The following is a 20,197-nucleotide window of genomic DNA, read 5'->3' on the forward strand; positions in this document are numbered from 1 at the left end:
CTGACATGGATGACACAAAATGGTTATAGACTATCCAGCCAGAAATCTACTGCCATTCACTTCTGCACTAGACGCAATATGCATCCGGAACCCGAGCTGCACTTGAATAACCATCCTCTTCCCATAACTAATTGTATTCGTCTACTAGGATTGTTCTTTGACAATAAGTTAAATTTCCAAAAACACATAGAACATCTCTGGACTACGTGTCAAAAAAAACTGAATATACTCAGAGTCTTATCAACCACAACATGGGGAGCAGATCGTTACAGCCTGCTTCATTTATATAGAACCATAATCAGATCACGACTGGACTACGGCGCATCTGTCTTCGACTCTGCTAGGGAGAGTGCTTTATCTTGCCTCAACCCTATTCAACATTCAGCTCTCAGAACAGCACTAGGTGTGTCAGAACATCTCCAGTGCAAAGTTTGTATGTTGAAGCTCATGAACCTCCCCTAAATATCAGGAGAAAGATGCTGCTGCTGAACTATGCAACCAAGATCCAAAGCTAGATGACCCATCCTAATTGGTCAATACTTTATAATCCACAGTTTACGACCTTCTATAGAAACAAACCACAGTCAGTTCAGCCTGCTGGTATTAGGCTAAAACAACTAGAAGAAGATTGGGATATACACTTCAATAAAATATTACAAGATCCTATAGATCCCGACCCTCCATGGTCTGTCATCATGCCATCTTGTGACAATTATTTCCAACAATGGGGTAAACACTCCCTATCAGATACTAACATCCAACGGCTACACATAGCGCATACTCAACGTTATCCTGACTTCATTAAAATTTATACAGATGGATCGAAGTCTGAGAGTGGAACGGGCGCAGCAGTAGTACTCCCTGATACTATCATTTCTGTCTCTCCCAACAGAGTGCAGTAGTTACACAACTGAATTATATGCCATAAAGCTTGCTATAGAACATATTTTCCATATGTCAATTCAAAAGAGCTTAATATACACAGACTCGCAGAGTTCCTTATTAGCCTTGCAAAACAACTCCCCGTCTAATCACCCTCTAATAAAGCTCATTAGAACAGAGTTGATACGTCTGAGAGAGCATCAACAAAAGGTTATTTTCTGCTGGATACCTGGCCATACTGGAATACCAGGAAATGAAATTGCGGATGCTGCTGCTAAACATCCATCGAGAGCAGCCCCAACAAATTCTTTAGTACTGTCCATAGATTATAAAATTAAGATCCGAAGTATGTGTTAAGGTCGATGGACTCTTCAATGGCAAGCGCAAATTCTTAATAAACTTTTTCAAATTAAACCTGTACCAAAATTATGGGCTTCCAGCCCCATTGCAAACAGACAAGAAGAAGTAATTCTGGCCAGAGCCAGAATCGGCCATACTCATTTAACTCATCTGTTCCTCCTGTCAGGGAATGACCCTCCTCAGTGTAACCATTGCCATACACCACTCACAGTCAAACACATAATTCTGGAATGTAATCTGTATAATAATGCTCGACTAGTGTCATTCATTTCTCTGGTAAGCTTAAAGGAACCTTTGTCACTTAGCCATATCATAGGCGAAAAATCAAATCTCGCAGAATTCTTCTCCTTCTTAAAACAAATAGGACTGTATAGCCACTTCTAACTGATTCTACATGAACCAACACAGGCAGTATGAACCACTTTTCTAAGTGCAATATGGCCTAAGTAGCCATTGCACTTAAAACCCCATCAACAACAACAACAACAACAATAGTCTATCGAAAACCCACATATGTCAGACAATACACCTACTATCATTCCTGTTACTCCATTGCACAACATCACAGCATTATCCATTTGCTATTGCTCCAACGTTAACGGCACGCTTGAAGAAATACATAGGGTCAAGTCTGACATGAGCAAATGCAGCTACCCTGAATAGACCCTCAATTAGTAGGAACTTGTTTGTTATTTGGTTTTTAGGAGCATTAGCAACTAAGGCCATATTGCTCTGGGGATATGTGGTGGTCATTCCTTGACCTTTCCGTATCCTCCATATTTGGTGGTCATGGGCCTGAACCCTGGTTTAATCAAGAAGCGTGTGCTACGCACTGCTGCTCCTGCCCACCTGGCTACAGAGGCGCTTTAGTAGGAACTACAGACATCATGCCATCACAACACTAGATACTCTTCATCTGATGCCCATCAACCTGACACTTCCAGTTTCACAGGCATCGCCTGCATCCCATTTTATCCTACTCTATCGCACAGCATAACCAGAATCCTTCGTAGCTACAACATCTGCACCGTTCAAACATCCAGAAAGAAACTACAATCCACATATCCCCCTCTGAAAACACCGATTCTACCTCTGAAGCAGAGCAGGATCATTTACCACATACCCTGCCAGGACTGTGACGCAAACTACATCGGCAAAGCTGTCCATCTTTTGGAAGACCGGCTGAGGGACCACCATCACTAGAACTGACATTGCTTATTCAGTGCTGCTGCACACTGTTGGCAGGAGGAACATGATATGAAACCCAACAACACTAAAATCATAAGCTTCTCTCGCAATTCCAAGATCTGCTATTGGTTAGAATCAGCACATCAGTGTCACCGAAAGTACAATCAACAGGGACTGCGGCAACTGCATTCATCCCATCTTTGAGCCTCTCATAGTTCTCAAGCTCGAGAGCCGCCTATGACAGCAGTCACTTGTCTCAACCTTCTCCTTTCCATCTTCTTCTCCCTCTCCCTTCACCCTCTCTTCCTCTTCACCCTTCGCACATACCTGTAAACCACCCTCCCCTCCTCCATGACCTCACTTATTTAAAAGTCAGCCACATACATAAAAACCACTGCTTTCCAGTGCTCAGTTAGTTGACAAAGGCTATGTACAGTAGCTGAAAGCTCCTATGTTATGTTCTTTATTGTGCTAAATTTAATATATGTTATCTCTTGAATATATGTGCCTATGTGTCAGTTTCAATTTTATGTTTTACTGTGTTTACTCTTTCACTTGGTTGGTGCAAGCAAGAAATTACTATGAATCCAACTCCTGACCTCACAGGGTTCTTCATTCATTTAGGTGAATAGATCTAGTACTAGGAATCAAAACGTGATGTCACATTGACAGCTGGAAGGTGCTCGAATCAGCACAGCATAAATAAACAAATTTTTGTTTGAATGAATTAATTTTTATTTTAAAACTTAGATTTATTAATTTTTTTAAATTTGCATTTTGCTAGCACACTCGCAGCACACAGGTTGAGAAACACTGGGTTGATGTATGTATAAGCCATGTTAGTGATTGTTCTGTGATGTGTGTTAGGTCTCTTTGCCAGTAGGGATCAGCCATCACCTGCACAACTGCTGCCCATTCCCTGTCCCCAGCACATGGAACCAGACTTGTTTCTGGTCTCTAAATTGTATCCACTAGAGGTAGTGCAAAACCAGTGGATACATGTTCCTGTACTCAGATTGACCAGTACTGAGTACTGTTTAAAAAAAGGAAGGGCGAGTGGGGGCCATCTGTCTTTTCGTTTCTTCTGTTTGTGTGCAATGCACAAAATCTCACATCCACAGGAGGTAGTGCTATACGTGTGGATGCCAGCAAAATTCTGTACCCAGGCTGCCCAAACCTAGGTACCAGCAGAAAAAAACAAACAAAACTAGTTTACTAAAGTACACAAAACGTGTACATAATTACAATTCATAAAATACTATTAACCTATACTACAACAGAAGATAGCACTGCCCACTTCCAGTGTTTAATTGCAAGAGTCAGTTACTCATCAACAATATAAGAAATTAGAGTGCAAAATTTATATTAAGTTGCACAGCCAAGGTAACACAGCTTTTCAAAATACAAACTAACATTAAAATGTATATATAGATACCAAGTCTTTTCAATATTACCTACAGCATTCATCTTTAGAAACATTCAGGTAAAATCAATAGATTGTGCAAAGGTAATAACCTGGAAATCAGCAATCAAACATGCCCAGTGATTAATAAAATTCCCATACTCAAACACATAATTTTACCACCAAATAGAGATTAAGGCCCTCAAAACAGATTACAGAGACTCTCGATTAACCGGGATCGCATTAACCGGAAAGTGGATTACACTTCAACTCCAAAAAAAAAAAAAAAAAAACCAGAAGTCATAAAATTCAAGTAATAACTAGAATAGGTATAAACAGATGTTTTGCACGTCGTAAATAAGCGACGAGAAGCGGCATTATAAGTCGTCATTGGGAGATTATTATCTTGCAACTCTTCCCCCCCCCCCCCCCCCAGCTAAAAAAAAAAGAGAGACCAAATGTTTAGTTTTTTTAGCACATCGCATCAATTGTTGTGTTCGGTCGCACCACAAAGGGACAATTTTTGTTTGGTTATTTATTTATTTTATTTTTTTGTTTGTTTAGAAATCGCAAAAATGATGGGCAAACGCAAGAGTTGTACTTTCAATTAAACAAAACCTAGAAATTTTTCAAAATTTTGAAAACGGTATGTCCGTTAAATCTGTAAAGAACCATTATAATGCTGGTGACTGAACCATATGCAACATTGTTAAAAATAGAGGGAAGCTATTAGATTTAAAATCGACATCTTAAAAGAAAAATGCATGTCCAATACGCACTACTCACGTGTTGGACATGCATTTTGCTAAGTTTTTTTTTTTTCATTTTTTTTTTTTTTTTTTTTTTATATATATATTTATCGCCATATTTTTTATGTAGGTTACTGAACATTTTTCGATACAGTAAGTCCCCGACTTATGTAGCTTCAGACTTATGTTATTTTATTTATATTTTTTTTTATAAGACAAGATTTCAGTGAAGGGGACACAAATTTCACCATAATAACATAAAAACCCACAGAATTCCAGCTATCGATATTATCGCAAATGCGATAAGATCGAGTTTACTATCCGTTTATAATGGTGTTTTTTTTTTTGTTTTGTTTTATGGCACTGACCTCCAGAAATTTGCTTTAGTAAAATGTGAGCTCACGTGGGGTGTAATAGTGAGTTTTTGCCTTAATCCTGTGAAGTTCTTTTCAGAAAATTAAATATTGACTGTTATCATGGTGCCTACTAAGAGAATAAGTGACAGCGCTACTAGTAAATCTATCAAGAAAAGGAAAGCGATCATTTTGGATTAGAAAATTAAACTAATAACAATGTATGAAAATGGCCAAATATTAACAAGTATTGTGCGGAATTCAGATTTGTTAGTGGCAACGGTGAGCACAATAAAGTAGAAAGATAGAATATGAGAAGCGGTGAAGCGATCGGCACCAATGGAGTTAACTATAACAACCAAGGCTATGAAATATAAATCAGTTTTTACAGTACAATAACATGCGTTTTTTCTTCCTTTTATGTTTTCTTTTCTTATGTGCCACGCTGGCTACTTTATCTGGGCCACGCTGGCCCCAGATAAAGTTTTTAATTGAACTAATTAAAAAATATAACTATTTTTCTTCATTCTTCGGACGATATTAAGTGGTTTTTGTAATTTTGGCATATCAAGGATATAGTAGCAATATTTTATTAGTCATTTCCGAGTTAGTTACATAAAGTTTGACTTATTAAGAAGTTCTGGAACGTATTCTTACGTATGTCGGGGACTTGCTGTATTTTTGGATTAACCGAAAAATCGATTATCCGGGAACTTTTTTTTTACCATCTATCCCGGAAAATCGAGAGTCTACTGTACTTCCCTTCTGTGCAACCATCACTAAACCAAGTCTTGTTATCAAAGTTCCAACTACAGTTAAAAATTAAAATGATCTCAAAATATCTTGCAAAGATTGTACAGTCCCGCATAAGATGGTTAACGTGTTAATAATTACTCATTTAACAAAAAGATCCTAACAGCAACTTTACACAACATAACATATGCCAACTGTGACCTTCTTATCAGAGTTAGGACTGAATTAAATGCGTCAGAAAATTCACATAACTGTAGTTACCATAACTTTATACCATAACACCAGGGGTGCCACAAAAATTTGTAAAATTAAGTAATTTAAATCTGTATCCATGACTCTTCTAGGTCACAATGACAGTAGGGGGATCAGGCTCTAACCTTAGTTGAAAAAGTTTGTCTCAAAGACCTATGGCCAGTAAGTAGTTAGATGTCTGCATAGATGGCGTAAACCATTTAGCCGTATTTTTATCCTCAGTTTATCTACCATCCTTGATGAATAAATGAATTACTTGCCCCCTTTTCACTCTGTTCCCATCTATTTTGCCAAGCTACAGTAAACTGGTGCAGCAAGTTTTTCTTCTCAAGCTTAAAAGGAACATCAGGATTACTTGTGATACCTATGATAGTATCCAGTAAGCCCTTCTTTAGTTTGTAAAGCATTCCAGCATGCATCATGTGCATATCCACAGGTAGGGCTCCACTCAAATTGAAGAGTGCTATTAGATAGATACAGTTCTGGACATGCAATTGGTTGCCAACAGCATTGGTCATTGAATTGAAAGAACTTAGCCTGGATCTCACTTGTTCAACTAAATGTGCCCAAACTCCTGAAGAATAAGATATTATAGGCAAAAATATAGCCTTGTAATATAACCTCAAAAGTGTTTCTGAAGTCTCCATTCAGTTCTCAATATTCTAATTAGAGCAGCAGCAAAATTTCTAATCTTTTCATTTAAACTGTTGACATGGATCTGGAAACTAAAATGATTGTCACTAACTAAGCCTAAATATTTTGTATTGAACAAAAGGAGCCTGCTTGTCATTTATTAAAAGCTTTGGTGATATGTTTGGATCCAGCTTATTTTTAAATACCACAAGCCTTGTTTTTGACAATGAAACTTTGAGTTTATTTATATTTGCCCATTCAGATAAGTTACCTTTAACAATTTTAGCCCTGTCCTATATCATTTTTCTTGATCCCATGGAACAAGGACAACTGGATCATCAGCATACGCAGTTCTAAATGCATGTTCAAACTCTTTGGACAACCACTGATCTAGAACTGCATTTCAGAGAAGAAGTCTTAACACTGAGCCCCAAGGCATCCTCTGGAAACACACCTCCAATATGATATATTCTCTGATCTTACCAAAATTGCCCTTTTGTTAAAATACAACCTCATCACACTTGGCAAGAATACGATGATTCAGAGAATAAGTGACAGCGATAATTGATAACTTTGAAAAATTGATAATTTTTATGGCTGTTGACAATACTTCTTTCAGGGTTGTTGGAAGAGTCTTTGTTGCCAGTGCATGTCTGTGTAAAAAGCAATGAGTGATGACAACTTGAGGAGCTTCTTTTTTCACTAAAATAGCAAAACCAGATGTATTACCAAGCATTGCAGGAGCTCCATCAGTGCAAAGAGAATGAAGTTTTCCCTTCCATTCAAAGTTTCATTCCTTTAGATGTTACCCATCTCCCTTAAATGTTTGTACCAGTATTTTTACCATTTCCACATGGCGCTGATGAACAGTGCCGTGTACCGATGTTTCCGGTTATGGGTTCCTATGCAATTCACATTCCTTTAGATGTTACCAACTCCCCTAAACGTTTGTACTAATATTTTTACCATTTCCACCATTTCGAAAACGTCGACAGCCTTTGTAGTTTCCAAAAGAGACTCACAAAATAAGAATTCTTCTTTGATGGTGTCAGCATGCACACATGCACATAGCGAACAAAAACAAGGAGCTGGCTACATTGAGAAATGTCTGTAGTTTCATCCAGTTGCATACTGAAGGGGAATGGCGAGGCTGCCATATCCTCGATGACCTGCTTCAAAATATTAAAAGACATATCAATTATTCTAGAATGTATTACATCATTTGACAAGGGAACAGCTACCAGTTTTTTTCTCTGTTCCAGTCCACAGACCAGTTCGACCATTTCCAGTGCACGTGGCTTTACTAAAGTCTCTCCAATAGTGTGGGGCTTCTTTTGCTTGGCAATCCGGTAAGCAACTTTATGGGATGCTTCAAGAAAAGGTTTTCATGAAATGGCAAATCCAAGTTTTGGAAGTGTCCCTGCTTTTTCGAATTGAGATTTTTTCCCACGAAAAAAACCCAGAATTTTTGATGCATTTTCAGCATGGACAGACTTGAGCTGGTCTTTCAGTTTTGCTGGCTTCATGCTTCTATTTGCAAGAATTTTTCCACACAAAAAACACTGCGATATTTGAGTCCCGTCAAGTTCATTAATGCAAGTGAAACCAAATAATACATAGTTTTCATCATACTTCCTTTTCTTCGACATTTCAACTTAAATTTGGTCTGTAACAAATGTTAAATAATTATCGTAAAAATAATTAATGCAATATTAGCAACTAAGAAAGACATATACGAAGACTGTATGCATCGACAGACACACAGTGGGCATGCATACACACCTGTAGCACTGCAGGGGCCTCCACCGTTGGACCGGTATACACGCACATATCAGTGAAAAGGTTAAATTACATACTTCAACTGTTATCTAAACTGTAGGACGTGTTTGAACATATCTGGTTTACAGTCATAGCCAGCGTGTCCATTCGTGTTAAAAGTGGCCTACTAGGCGCTGATTTGCCGGATAGTTTGCCAACTACGTCGCACGATAGTCTGTCCACAGCAGGACTGCAATCAAGTGCGATCTAGCGGCAGGTCTAATAACTGCCGTAATTTCAAAGTAACGATGAGCGTAAACAATTTTTCGAGATATGCAATAACTATAATATGATATGAAAATATCTGTTATTTCTGTTGGTGACTACAGATACAGCTAATACAATTGTAATTTATTATATACATTCATAAGTGAAGGAAATTAATGAGTTGATTTTTTTCCCATCCAAGCTCACGGACCCCTGATTAAGAAACCTTGATCTAGACCAACATTTCTCAAGCTTTTTTTAATTATTGCCCCCAAAAGGGCTTTTTTAGAAAGTTTTTTTTCCCAATTGTCCCCCATGAAATTTTAAACAAGAAAATATTTTTATACTTACTTTTTTTATTCAATGATCCCTGAGCCTGATGCGTCTCAGCTAAAAGTTCAATGTTTGGTATGATATTAATAAGTTTAATTCTAATGTCTACACTTGAACATATATCAATTCTGTTTCTTTCCTTTGTTAATATTTTATTTACTGAACTAAAACCACTTTCAACCCTATAAGACAGAAAATAAAGAAGTATTTTGGCCATTTCAGACCACATTGTTGGATAAAGAAGTTTAGTTGTTTTTTATCCCCACAACTCAGCCACTCCAACTTTTTCTAATTTATATTTGCATTCTTTATTACATTTTAATTCAACGAGTTCTTGAATTTCTAACATCCATAGCTTCACTTCAAAAGAAAATAAATCTGAAAATCTATTTTTCATTTCACCTGTTAAAGAAACAAATGATCTGAATAATACTTAAGATCATTCTCAGTGAGAGGTTCATTGATTTCAGCTAACTCTTGAATAGCATGAAATTGTTTTACCATTAAATTGCTTTCAAATATTTCCAGTTTTTCAGTGAAGGCTTTCAATACATGTGTGTAGTCTATCACCATAATTAATTTCCCTTGAAGTTGAAGTGATACTTCATTAAGTTTTGAAGTTTTTGAAGAATCTAAGCCATATAGTATATGCTGTTTTTGTGTTTGTTGATCTCCTTTGCTAAATCTGTCTCTTTCGTTTTCTAAAAAACAAATTATCGTAGCAAAAAGGTTTACAAATCTTGTTAGACAGTTTCCTTTAGAAAGCCATCTGACTTTGTTTTGGGGGAGGGTCGTCTTGATGAGGCTCTCGTTGCCGCAAATAGATAGCAACAGTCTTCCCTAATAGGGAAGCGTTGTATTCAGGGGATTTATGAGTGGTTTAGTTCAGCAAGTGAGTGTGAGGAGTAACTGTCTCTTTTCTCTTTCGACGGCATTTCTTCTTCTTCTTCCTCTCCTCCTGTCACTTTCCTATACCTTTTTGCTTTCCCAAGCCTATTAGGGATAGTATGTGGATAACACAATGTTTTATCCCCTACCATTTTTCAAACTGTGCCATCTGGGTGGTGGTATCTGCTGAGAATAGGTAAAAATAGTCTTCTCCACTGGTGAAGCATTGCTTATTCGAGGTAATGCAATATCATTGAAACTCGTTGTGAAGGTATTCATAATATGAGATGTACTTAAATGATGCCATTTCCTAGTTACTTAGTAGTTGGCTGCATGTAGAAATGATGCCCATGCATCATTTCTACATGCAGCCAACTACTAACCAACTTATATGTCAGTTAATTATTTTACAACCTGAGGCTTATAGCCTTAAAGTGCTCTATGAACCTAATAAAACAAAAGAATAAATAAATAAATAAACCATGCCCACCACAGTCGCAGCTGTCAGAAAGGCGCAAACGCCAAGGATTGTGGAGACATTACCTCTGAAAGCACATTGGCATTTAATGTCTGTGAAAAGCAAAGGTGGTTGAATTAAATCAGCACACTGTCTTCCTTTTATCAAAATTTCTCTCTTACTCCTAATATAATATACATATATGTTAAAAATCAGTTGTCTCAGGGGAAAAGAAAACCCAATGAGAGAAATTAAATATTAAGGAATAAGATTTCGTCGGGTAAGGTCGAACTTTGGAGGACCACAAACAATTGTAATACTCGTGATTTTTTCACCCCCCAAAAAACAGTTTTTGCTCCCATTGATAATCCCTGATCTAGACAACGCTACAATTAACTTCAGACACAGCATAGGTTTGTTAGGGGGAAATCTTGTTTGACTAATTTGATTGAATACTGTGATGTGATCATAAAGGAACTGGATGCAAAAAATAATTTTGATATCGTATACAGTCATCCCCCAATTTGCACGATTTCACTGATTGCGAGGTGAGTTTTGCTACCTGTGCGATTTTTGTTTACGAAGCTTCAAAAATAGAAATGAAGATCAGATTTTGAAAATTTATTTATGTTTTTTACATGATTGAAGATTTCATTGAAGGAGTAACACATTTCACCATAATATCATATAATCCCACAGAATTCCAGCTGTCGGTATTATTGAAAATGCAATAAGATCGAGTTTTCTACAGGTTTATAATTAGATTGCACTAAAAGAACTTGTGGAATTTGCAGAATCTTGAGGAATGTCAATAATGAACACTTTTTTCAAGAAAAAGGTGAACAGAAAGTGGACAGGAAAGAGCCCAAATGGATTAACAACTAATGAAATCGACTTCATCCTCACTAACAGAAGATATATCATGAATGATGTTACTGTCCTGAACAAGGTAAATGTTGGAAGTGATCACAGAATGGTAAGTTGCACACTTGATATAGATGTAAGAAAAGAAACGAAAAAACTGACTCGAGTAAACCCCAGGGTCTTGAGATGGATATCATCATTCTTCTATTTCTTGTTGATTCCTTCTACTCTCTCTCTCTCTCTCTCTCTCTCTCTCTCTCTCTCTCTCTCTCTCTCTCTCTCTCTCTCTCTCTCTCTCTCTCTCTCTCTCTCTCTCGGGGTAATTCAGAAATTTTTTTTCTTTCTTTTTCTTTTTTTGGCTGGTGCAGTGTAAGCTGCAGGCTTACTTGTACCATACAGCTAATAATAATAATAATACAAAGGTCTTTGAGATAACAGAAGAGAATAAAAAGCAGTATGAACTGGAACTTACTGCTTTAACAAGTACAAGACAATGCTGGAAAAAAGTGTGAGTTAGGGTTGAATTTGAAAGTGTCTGCAATTCTGCCCAGACACGATAGGAGGGAGTATATGATGAGAGCCTTGTTGATCAATTCGGCCCTGGAGAGATTGTGCAAGGCTCAAGGGGGTAGAATTTTTCTCAGCCTGGTCTGTGCTAATTAACAGGAGAGACTGCTTCTACAGAGATGAGATACACTTAAATACAAAGGGCGCAAGAATATTTGCTGATGCTATCAAGGCAGAGTTAGGTTGGTCAGAAAACTGCTAGCTTGGGGGGGGATACATAGGCTAATAGATTAACAGTAGCCACTGGCAGAGGTTAAAGGTATTCTTGCACTACTTCTATTGAAATGCAACTGGGCAGCAGCCTGGAAAGCAAGGCAATGGGAATTTCCAGGACTGCTGGGAGTCATAGTGGAACAAATAAATACATGGGCTAAGAGTAGTAACAGGTCCATGTATACTTGCATGTACACCAATGCTAGGAGTATAGTTAATAAATTCGATGAGCTTGAAGTGCTAGTCAAGACATCAAAGGCAGATATTGTTGGGATATCAGAGACATGGTGTCACACAGACATTAGAAGTGCAGAACTTGAATTTGGGGAGAACAATATGTACAGAAAGGATAGACAGGACAGGAGGGTTTTTTTTTTGTAGTTGTTGGCACATAGGCTTCTGTGGCCATAATGCACCTCCCAAGGTTTTTGCAGTACTTTGATCCAAGCCCGAGGCGGGAATCGAACCTGCGACCTTTGGGTTGCCAGGCAGGCACTTTACCCACCCGGCTAGCCCGGTCGGCAACAGGAGGGGTTATGCTGTTAGATGAGAAACACACAAAATCTAAGGGGGTGCATCGAATTGATGGTGGTGGACAATTCAATGCTGAGTCTGTTTGGTGTGACATAAGCACTGGGAAAGGAAAAATGAGAGTAGGTGTGTGTTATAGGCCTAATGAATCTGATGAGTATAATGAGCAATTGTGCAGAGAAATAGAGTGGGCCAGTAAATTAGACTGTCTTATAATGGGGGATTTTAATTTCCCAGATATTGACTGGAATTTGTGGGTTGTTCACTCACACACTAGCAAGGCTTTTGTGCATTTATTGGTTGATTGCTTTCTACAGCAGCATGTTCGGGGGCAACTAGAGGAAGTAAATCTCTTGATCTGATTATCACTAGTGATTCTTCATGCATCAAGAATCTGCAGATAAAGTAACCACTAGGTGGCAGTGATCACAGTGTGCTGAAGTGGGATTTACTCAAAGAGGTATCTACAATCAAGGGTAAAGGGAAGGGTTTTTGCTTTCGTAAAGGTGATTACGGTGATCTGAGACAGTATTTAAATTCTATACAGTGGAACCAAATGATGATGTTACCAACAGCAAATTCAAAATGGGAAGCATTCAAAGAATTAATCTTGGAAGCCACTAGGCTTTTCATACCAACAAAGAAATATTGTTCAGGATTTAGGCCTAAATGGATGTCAGATGAACTAATTAGACATGTGACAGAGAAGAAAAATGCATGGGATACATATAAATTAACATGTGACACAGACGCCTGTGATAGATATAAGCTGGTCTGTAACCAAGTTACAAAGGAGGTTAGGCAGGCGAAGGCAGATTACAAGAAATCTTTGGCAAAGAATGCAAAGAAAAACATCAAAGAGTTCTTTACTTATGTAAACTCCAGAAGGAAGGGGATGAATCAGATTGGTCCACTTGATATCGATGGTTCAACTGTTGATGATCTTGCTCATGTAGCTAACAAACTGAATGAATATTTTTCTCCGCTCAACATGAATTTGGGCTTTTTGTTTAGCTTCCCTGTAGTTCATTCTTGAGTCGGAGCACGTCATCAGGTAGTGTGATTCTTGGTTGTCCTCTACTTTTCCCTTCAAAGAGGAACTGCATCTTCCTCTTTATTATGGTTTTCTTGATTGTTCTTTGTTCCTCAACTATTCTGAGGACTTCATTCATCATTTTGTCTCTTCAGTTGATTTTCATCAGTGTTCTCCAACAAAACATCTCAAATGCTTCAATTCTCCTCTAGTCTGTTGCTGTTATCAACCATGTTTCACATCCATACAGCAGTATACTCCATATATAGGTTTTCACGAATCTCTTCCTCTTTTCCTTTGTTTATCTTGCTTGCAATAAATGATTTCTTTTCTAAGTGCTTCTTTTGCTATGGCAATTCTCCTTTTTATTTCTAAATAGCTTTTGCCATCCTTTTGGATGTTGCTACCAAGATATACAAATGAACTTACTTGTTCAATTTCCTTGTTTATCTATTTCCATCTTGTCTGTTTTTCTTTGACTCTTTTTCCGGCAACCATTATTTTTGTCTTTTTTGTGTTAATTTTGAACCCATATTCTAAGAAAACCGCTTCCATTCTTCTGTTGTGTTTTTCAACTCTTCATTTTCCTCTAGTGCTGCTATATCATAGTACAGAGATAAGAAAGTTAATCCTGCTTGACCTCTCCTTGCCATGTGTTCTCTATATTTGTTCCACATTTGGTCCTTTTTTTTTTTTTTTCTAAAGAAAAAATATGGGATTTTTTCTAAATTTTTGTTCAGAAATGTTTGTAAGTACCGAAACTATGATTGTAGAGTGTTCCACTTGGTGAGGGATATCTATAGCTTACTTCATAGTTGTTCTGCCAGTAACAGCATTTACATAATCTTTTTACTGAGTTGCAAATTATTTTCCAAGACGCACATATAAGCAAGAGCATAACTACTGGCAGATGAGTAGAACAGCTTCAGAGGGGGCAGGGAACATATTCAGAATACTTACAGGTTTGTGTGAATTAGGCTAGTGGGCACACTTTTAGGGGCTTGCTTTCCTAGAAGTGATGTAAACAAGGTATGTGTAGATATAACTTGGATATAGTGCATTTAACTTACTAGGATATAGTGCATTTAGAAGTGACATGTACTATACCGAGAATTACAGATAGATAATAGGAAATGGGAAAAATTCAGTTAATTTAAGAAAAAATAAATAAATCAAATATGCATGAAATGTAAAATCAGTGTCTATATTTCAGAAATTTTTTTCTTAAATTTTTTCAATTTTCATATTTTCTGTTATTAGAAGTTAAATAAATGTTTATTTATTTACAAAACATTTATTTACTTTTAATTTTACAAGAATTAATTAATGATAGCTTATAAAAAGGAACTGTTTTCACTACACTGCATATACAGTGTGATTCACTACCAGTGTGACAAACTTGCAGTAGGGGGCACAAAGATGAATAGGAATCACATAGCATTGCAGAGTCCGAAATGCCTTCGTCATGCGGTAGAAGACGTTGAACGGGAGGTCGTATGAACAGCGATCCCGCTGGAAGTCAGCATTTGCGAACTGGTTCCCGAGGCAGTAGGATGGACGAGTATTCAAACGTTGAACTGGCCGACATGCACCTCGCATATGGAGCTGCGGACTGTAATGGGCGCGCCGCTCTGCGCTTGTACCAGGAACGTTTCCTGCACAGGAAACGTTCCTGCACAGGCGTGCTCTTCATGATACGATTTTCACACGTGTGCACAGAAGGTTACGTGAGACTGGTTGTTTCACGAGAGGTACCATGAATCGAGAGCGAACGACGAGGACGCCAACGAGGAGAATGTCCTATGTCTTGCAGAAGGCAATCCGAGTACGAGTACTCGAGCGATGGGCCAACGATTGAGTATTTCCCAATCCACTGTATGGAGGATACTGTCAACAAACCAAATGAGTTCATACCATCTGCAACGTGTCCAATCATTGGAGCCTGCAGATTATCCACTCCGGAGGACTTTTGCTACTTTGTTTCTTCAACAGAAATTGTTTGCAAATGCTGACTTCCAGTGGGATCGCTGTTCACATGACTTACTTCCCGTTCAACGTCCTCTACCGCATGACGAAGGCATTTTGGACCCTGCAATGCTATGTGATTCCAATTTGTCTTTGTGCCCCCTACACCTCCTGCAACTTTGTTGCACTGGTAGTGAATCACCCTTTATATTTCAATGTAATGTCCTAACTTTTTTTTTTTTTTGTAATGTACTTATTTTCTCCCAAAATTTAATAAAAATTGAAATACAGTGTGTAATAATTGGATCTTCTGTAGTTAATAGAATAAATAGTAATAATTCATTATTTATTTATTTAGTAAATTAATAACAAAAATAAGCTCTTCATAAAGTAACCATTCTTTATGCCTTAGAAATTCCTCTAGTCATCAATTGAGAATTTTTCTTTTCCACACATCCACTATGCTACACATGAAGCCTTCCAAATAGTTGCTACAAACAATTTCTAGCATTGCTACAAACAATTTCTAGCACCATAGAAAAGTAAAAAATAGATAATCTCAGATATGTAGAAGAAAATAATAATAATTAACAGATTTATAGTTGTCCAATTGTAATGAAATTTGAAATGGCTCAGCGAATATTTCTAAAAAGCCAGGTATAAAATTTCATTGAAATTTGTTTATTGGAATTAGATTATTTTACATGTGGAGAGATGGATATACTGGAACTTTGCATCTTTGGGAATTCACCTGAAAAGGCTCCTTTCTTGCTTCCCCCCCCCCCTCCTATAAATGTCAATTTTTAAAGATTTTGAAGAATTTAATTTAGAAAAAAAAATTGTTTCATAAAAATAAATTTAAAATTTTTTTTTTTTTTATTTTAGGACCCAACTAATATTGTTGTCTACAGAGATCATCAAAAAACTGTCAGTGCCATTTATATAACTGCATTTTCCCAACAAACCTCATTATTTACTGCATCACATGATGGTCATCTTAGGTGCTTTGAAGCTGATGTATGTCATTAATATTTTATTGAATTAGCAATCTGCGTTCAGTCTTATTAAAATATGTACATTATATTTTAATTTTTATGTAAACTTTAATTTTTAATCACTACATGCATTCAATTTTTGATAAATATTCTGTTTATCTTTAAATAAAGACTTTTACAAAAGTAATTTGTCCATCAGATTACATCAGGGAATCCCAAACTACAGTAGTGTGCAGGCCATATCATGACACTGCGCTGAATCTGTGGGCACATTCCAGGTCACTGCCATTCTCTGCATATACACACTACTTCTGCCAACCCATGCTCATACCATTATTAGTCTGCCAAAAAGTATACTCTTGACATTGAACTTGCCCCACTCAGGAGTAGATGTATTTGCATTCAAATCAGTATATGAGTGCAGGACAGCAATAGATGAAATGATTACATTTCCATTTAAAACACATGATATCTGTGAAAGATAAAAAGACAAATGCTGAGCATATAAACCATATGCATTAGGTTGCACTGTTATGCAATAAGCTACAAAAGATTATTTATTTGAGATATTGATTTCAAAGTGATAGCTCAAGTAATGCCACAATGTCCCATTTACCAACCAAAATCATGCAGCCCAGCAGTCCATTGAGTTTGAGTGTGGTTAGATTCAAATTTCAGAAAATGCACATTATTGTTTAATGGCATTAGAACTATTGCTCACATCTGTAGTTATGTATTTTGTGTGTGGAAGTGTGGACATTAATGGTCCAGTTTGCATGTTATGCTGGCTGGAAAACCAACAGTAACTCCTACTGGTGGAAACCAGTAGGAGTTATCGAAATTAGTTAACTACAGCCTCAATTAAAGAGGACCTTAGAAATTCCTCTAGTCATCAGTGGAAACTGATCCCAGACTTCTCCAGACTAAGCTGATGGAGTCCACGGACGACTGCATGTTCAAATCATTGGTCTCTGTAAAGCGAGATGGTCTACCTGTCATATTATCACAGTTGTGTATGGCAGTGCATGAATGCTGAATATTATTAGTGTCAATTGTTGATGATCTGGATGGAAAGTTTCATGAATATTTACTTCCAGGAAGAAATATTTTATTAAAGCTTTTAAAATGTTTTGCCATGCTGTTTTATATATTAGCTTATGTAAACCCAAATTAAATAATTTTTGAATATCACATTTCAGCTGGTCTTTTTTTTTTTTTCCCCATTATTATTATTATTATTAGAGATGAACTGCATTGGAAAGATGGTGAAGATAATGCTGGAATGCAAAGGTTTAAAATTTTTTTTTTTTTAAATAAAATTTCTCAAGAGGGTACTCACAGTTGTCAGTGGTTTCCATCACATGGTTAACATGGGAAGCTTGCTGGATGCATTAGCATTAGTAGAGGCATATGATGTAAGAAAGAAAGCTTATGCAGCATCAGCCAAAAAAAAAAAAAAAAAAAAAATCTCCCATTTCACCCCTCCATTCATTCCAAATGCCTGTCCAGCTCAGCCTTAAATTTATTTAGGCCGTCACCTTCCACATCAAGAGATGGAAGTCTGTTCCACCAGTCAACCTTTTCCTCAGTTGAATCTATGCTACCTCAGGTTCTTAATCTGAGCAAGAGGAAGAATCGTATTCTTCCTCTTGCCACTACTACTACTATATCAGTATTCGGCTTGCTCAACCCATTCAAGGCCTTATACACCTCAATCAGAACGCCTCGCATGTGCCTGCTCTCCAGGCACTGCAATTTCCAGAACTTAGGCCTTTCTTGGTAAAAACCAACTTTGTTCCCTCACCAATCCTGTTGCCCTTCTTTGTACTCGTTCTAGCAACTCTACATCCTTCCTAAAATGAGGCCTCCAGACCTGTACACAGTACTCTAGATGTGGCCCGACCATTGCCTTGTATAATGGGATAATCACCTCCCTGTCCCTGCTAGCAAAATTCCTATATATTATTGACAAGACTCCATGACCTGCCCTAGTAGCCATCTGCACTGCTCAGCAAACTTCATATCTGACTGCACAATTACTACCAGGTCTTTTTCACTTTCCACTTTCCTGAGAGTAGTACCACACAGTTGGTATGTTTCTCTTGAGTTATTGCTACCCATAGATCCAGTGGAGTAGCATACTGTCTTTACTGTCGTTAACAACTCTGCCAACCTTTGTATCACCTGCAAACTTGGACATTAAGCCTGATATACCTTTATCAATATCATTGATGAATACAGCAACCTTGAACTCACTGAACACTGGGAAACTCCACTAATAACATTCGTCCGTGAAGAGCAGTGTCCATTGATTACCACTCACTCTCTCTCTTGTCTCCTACTCAACCATCCCTTTATCCATTGTAGCAACTTACCCTTAATGCCATACCTCTCTAATTTGTACAGCAGTCTTCCATGTGCAACGGTATCAAAAGCCTTTCTAAGATTCAAGTATATAATATCAAAGTTATTCCCTGCATCCAGCTCTTTTGTGACCACATCATAGTATCCAGTCAAATTTGTCAGACAAAACCTCCCTTTAACAAACCCATGCTGTGTCTTAACTATTACTGCAGTCTTGTCTAGATAATCCTGCAATGCTTCTTTAACCAGTGACTCTATTATTTTCCGTGTAACACAAGTTAAACTAACAGGTATTGTTACTTGTGTCACCTTTTGTGAATCGGTGATAAATTTGCACACCTCCAGTCCAATGGGACCTCCCCTGAGTCCAAGGAAGCTCTCATTAATTATGGCTAAAGGTTTGCTTACTTTATTTGCTGCCTCCTTTAATATAAGAATAGATCCGGTCCACCCCAGTTGCCTTTCTTTTGTTTAAATTCAACAATTTCTCCTCCACTTTGCTCTTAGTTGTTACAAAATCACTTATCTCCTGGTTAGAGTTTGATAAAATTCTGGCATTCCCCTCTTTGAATAACTCCTCAAGTGTGAATGTAGATGCAAAATACTCATTCGGTTTGTTTGCTATCTGAGCAGGATCATCAACAGTCGTACCATCGGTATCTAGTGGACCAATCTGATTAATCCCCTTTCTTTTAGAGTTTATATAAGTAAAGAAATCCTTGCTGTTTTTCTTAGTATCCTTAGCGAAAGGTTTTTTGTAATCTGCTTTCGTTTTTCTAATCTCCTTTGTGACTTGTTTACAGACTAGTTTATATCTGCTGTAGGCTTCTGTGTCGCCTGATAATTTATATGCATCCCATGCATTTTTCTTCTGGGCCACGAGCCTCATTAATTCATCTGATATCCATATAAACCTTAATTCATCTAAACCTTAAACAATATTTGTTAGTTGGTATGAAAAGCCTAGTAGCCTCCAAGATTAAGTCCCTGAAGGCTTTCCATTTAGAATTAAATATTAGTAACATCATCAGTTGATCGCACTCTACAGATTTTGAAAACTGTCTGAATCCCTGTACTGACCTTTACAGAAGAAAAATGGCGCCTCCGTAGCCAGGTGGGAAGGAGCAGCAGTGCGTAACACACGCTTCTTGATTAGACCGGGGTTCGAGCCCGTCACCACCAAATACGGAGGATGCGGAAAGGTCAGGGAATGGCCACCGCATATTCCCGGAGCAATATGGCCTTAGTTGCTAATGCTCCTAAAAACCAAATAACAAACAATAACAAACAAACAGAAGAAAAACGCTTTCCTTTACCTCTGATGGTAATTATATCTTTAAGTAAATCCCACATCAGTACATTGTGATCACTGTCACCCAGTGGTTCCTTT

At 37.5% G+C, this 20,197-nt stretch overlaps 1 protein-coding gene across 1 annotated transcript in view; it reads left to right on the plus strand.

The window, feature by feature from the left end:
- Nucleotides 1-20,197, plus strand: part of LOC150077095 (uncharacterized) — a 282,019-nt gene that overhangs the window by 141,361 nt on the left and 120,461 nt on the right. Inside the window, exon 9 of the mRNA XM_090386247.1 lies at nucleotides 16,334-16,465. Coding sequence (XP_090242373.1) covers nucleotides 16,334-16,465 — 132 coding nt within the window. The remainder of the gene's footprint in view (nucleotides 1-16,333; nucleotides 16,466-20,197) is intronic.

Source organism: Mastigoproctus giganteus, chromosome 12, assembly GCF_048544385.1.
Source record: "Mastigoproctus giganteus isolate SK-2022 chromosome 12, ASM4854438v1, whole genome shotgun sequence".
Lineage (NCBI taxonomy): Eukaryota > Metazoa > Arthropoda > Arachnida > Uropygi > Thelyphonidae > Mastigoproctus > Mastigoproctus giganteus.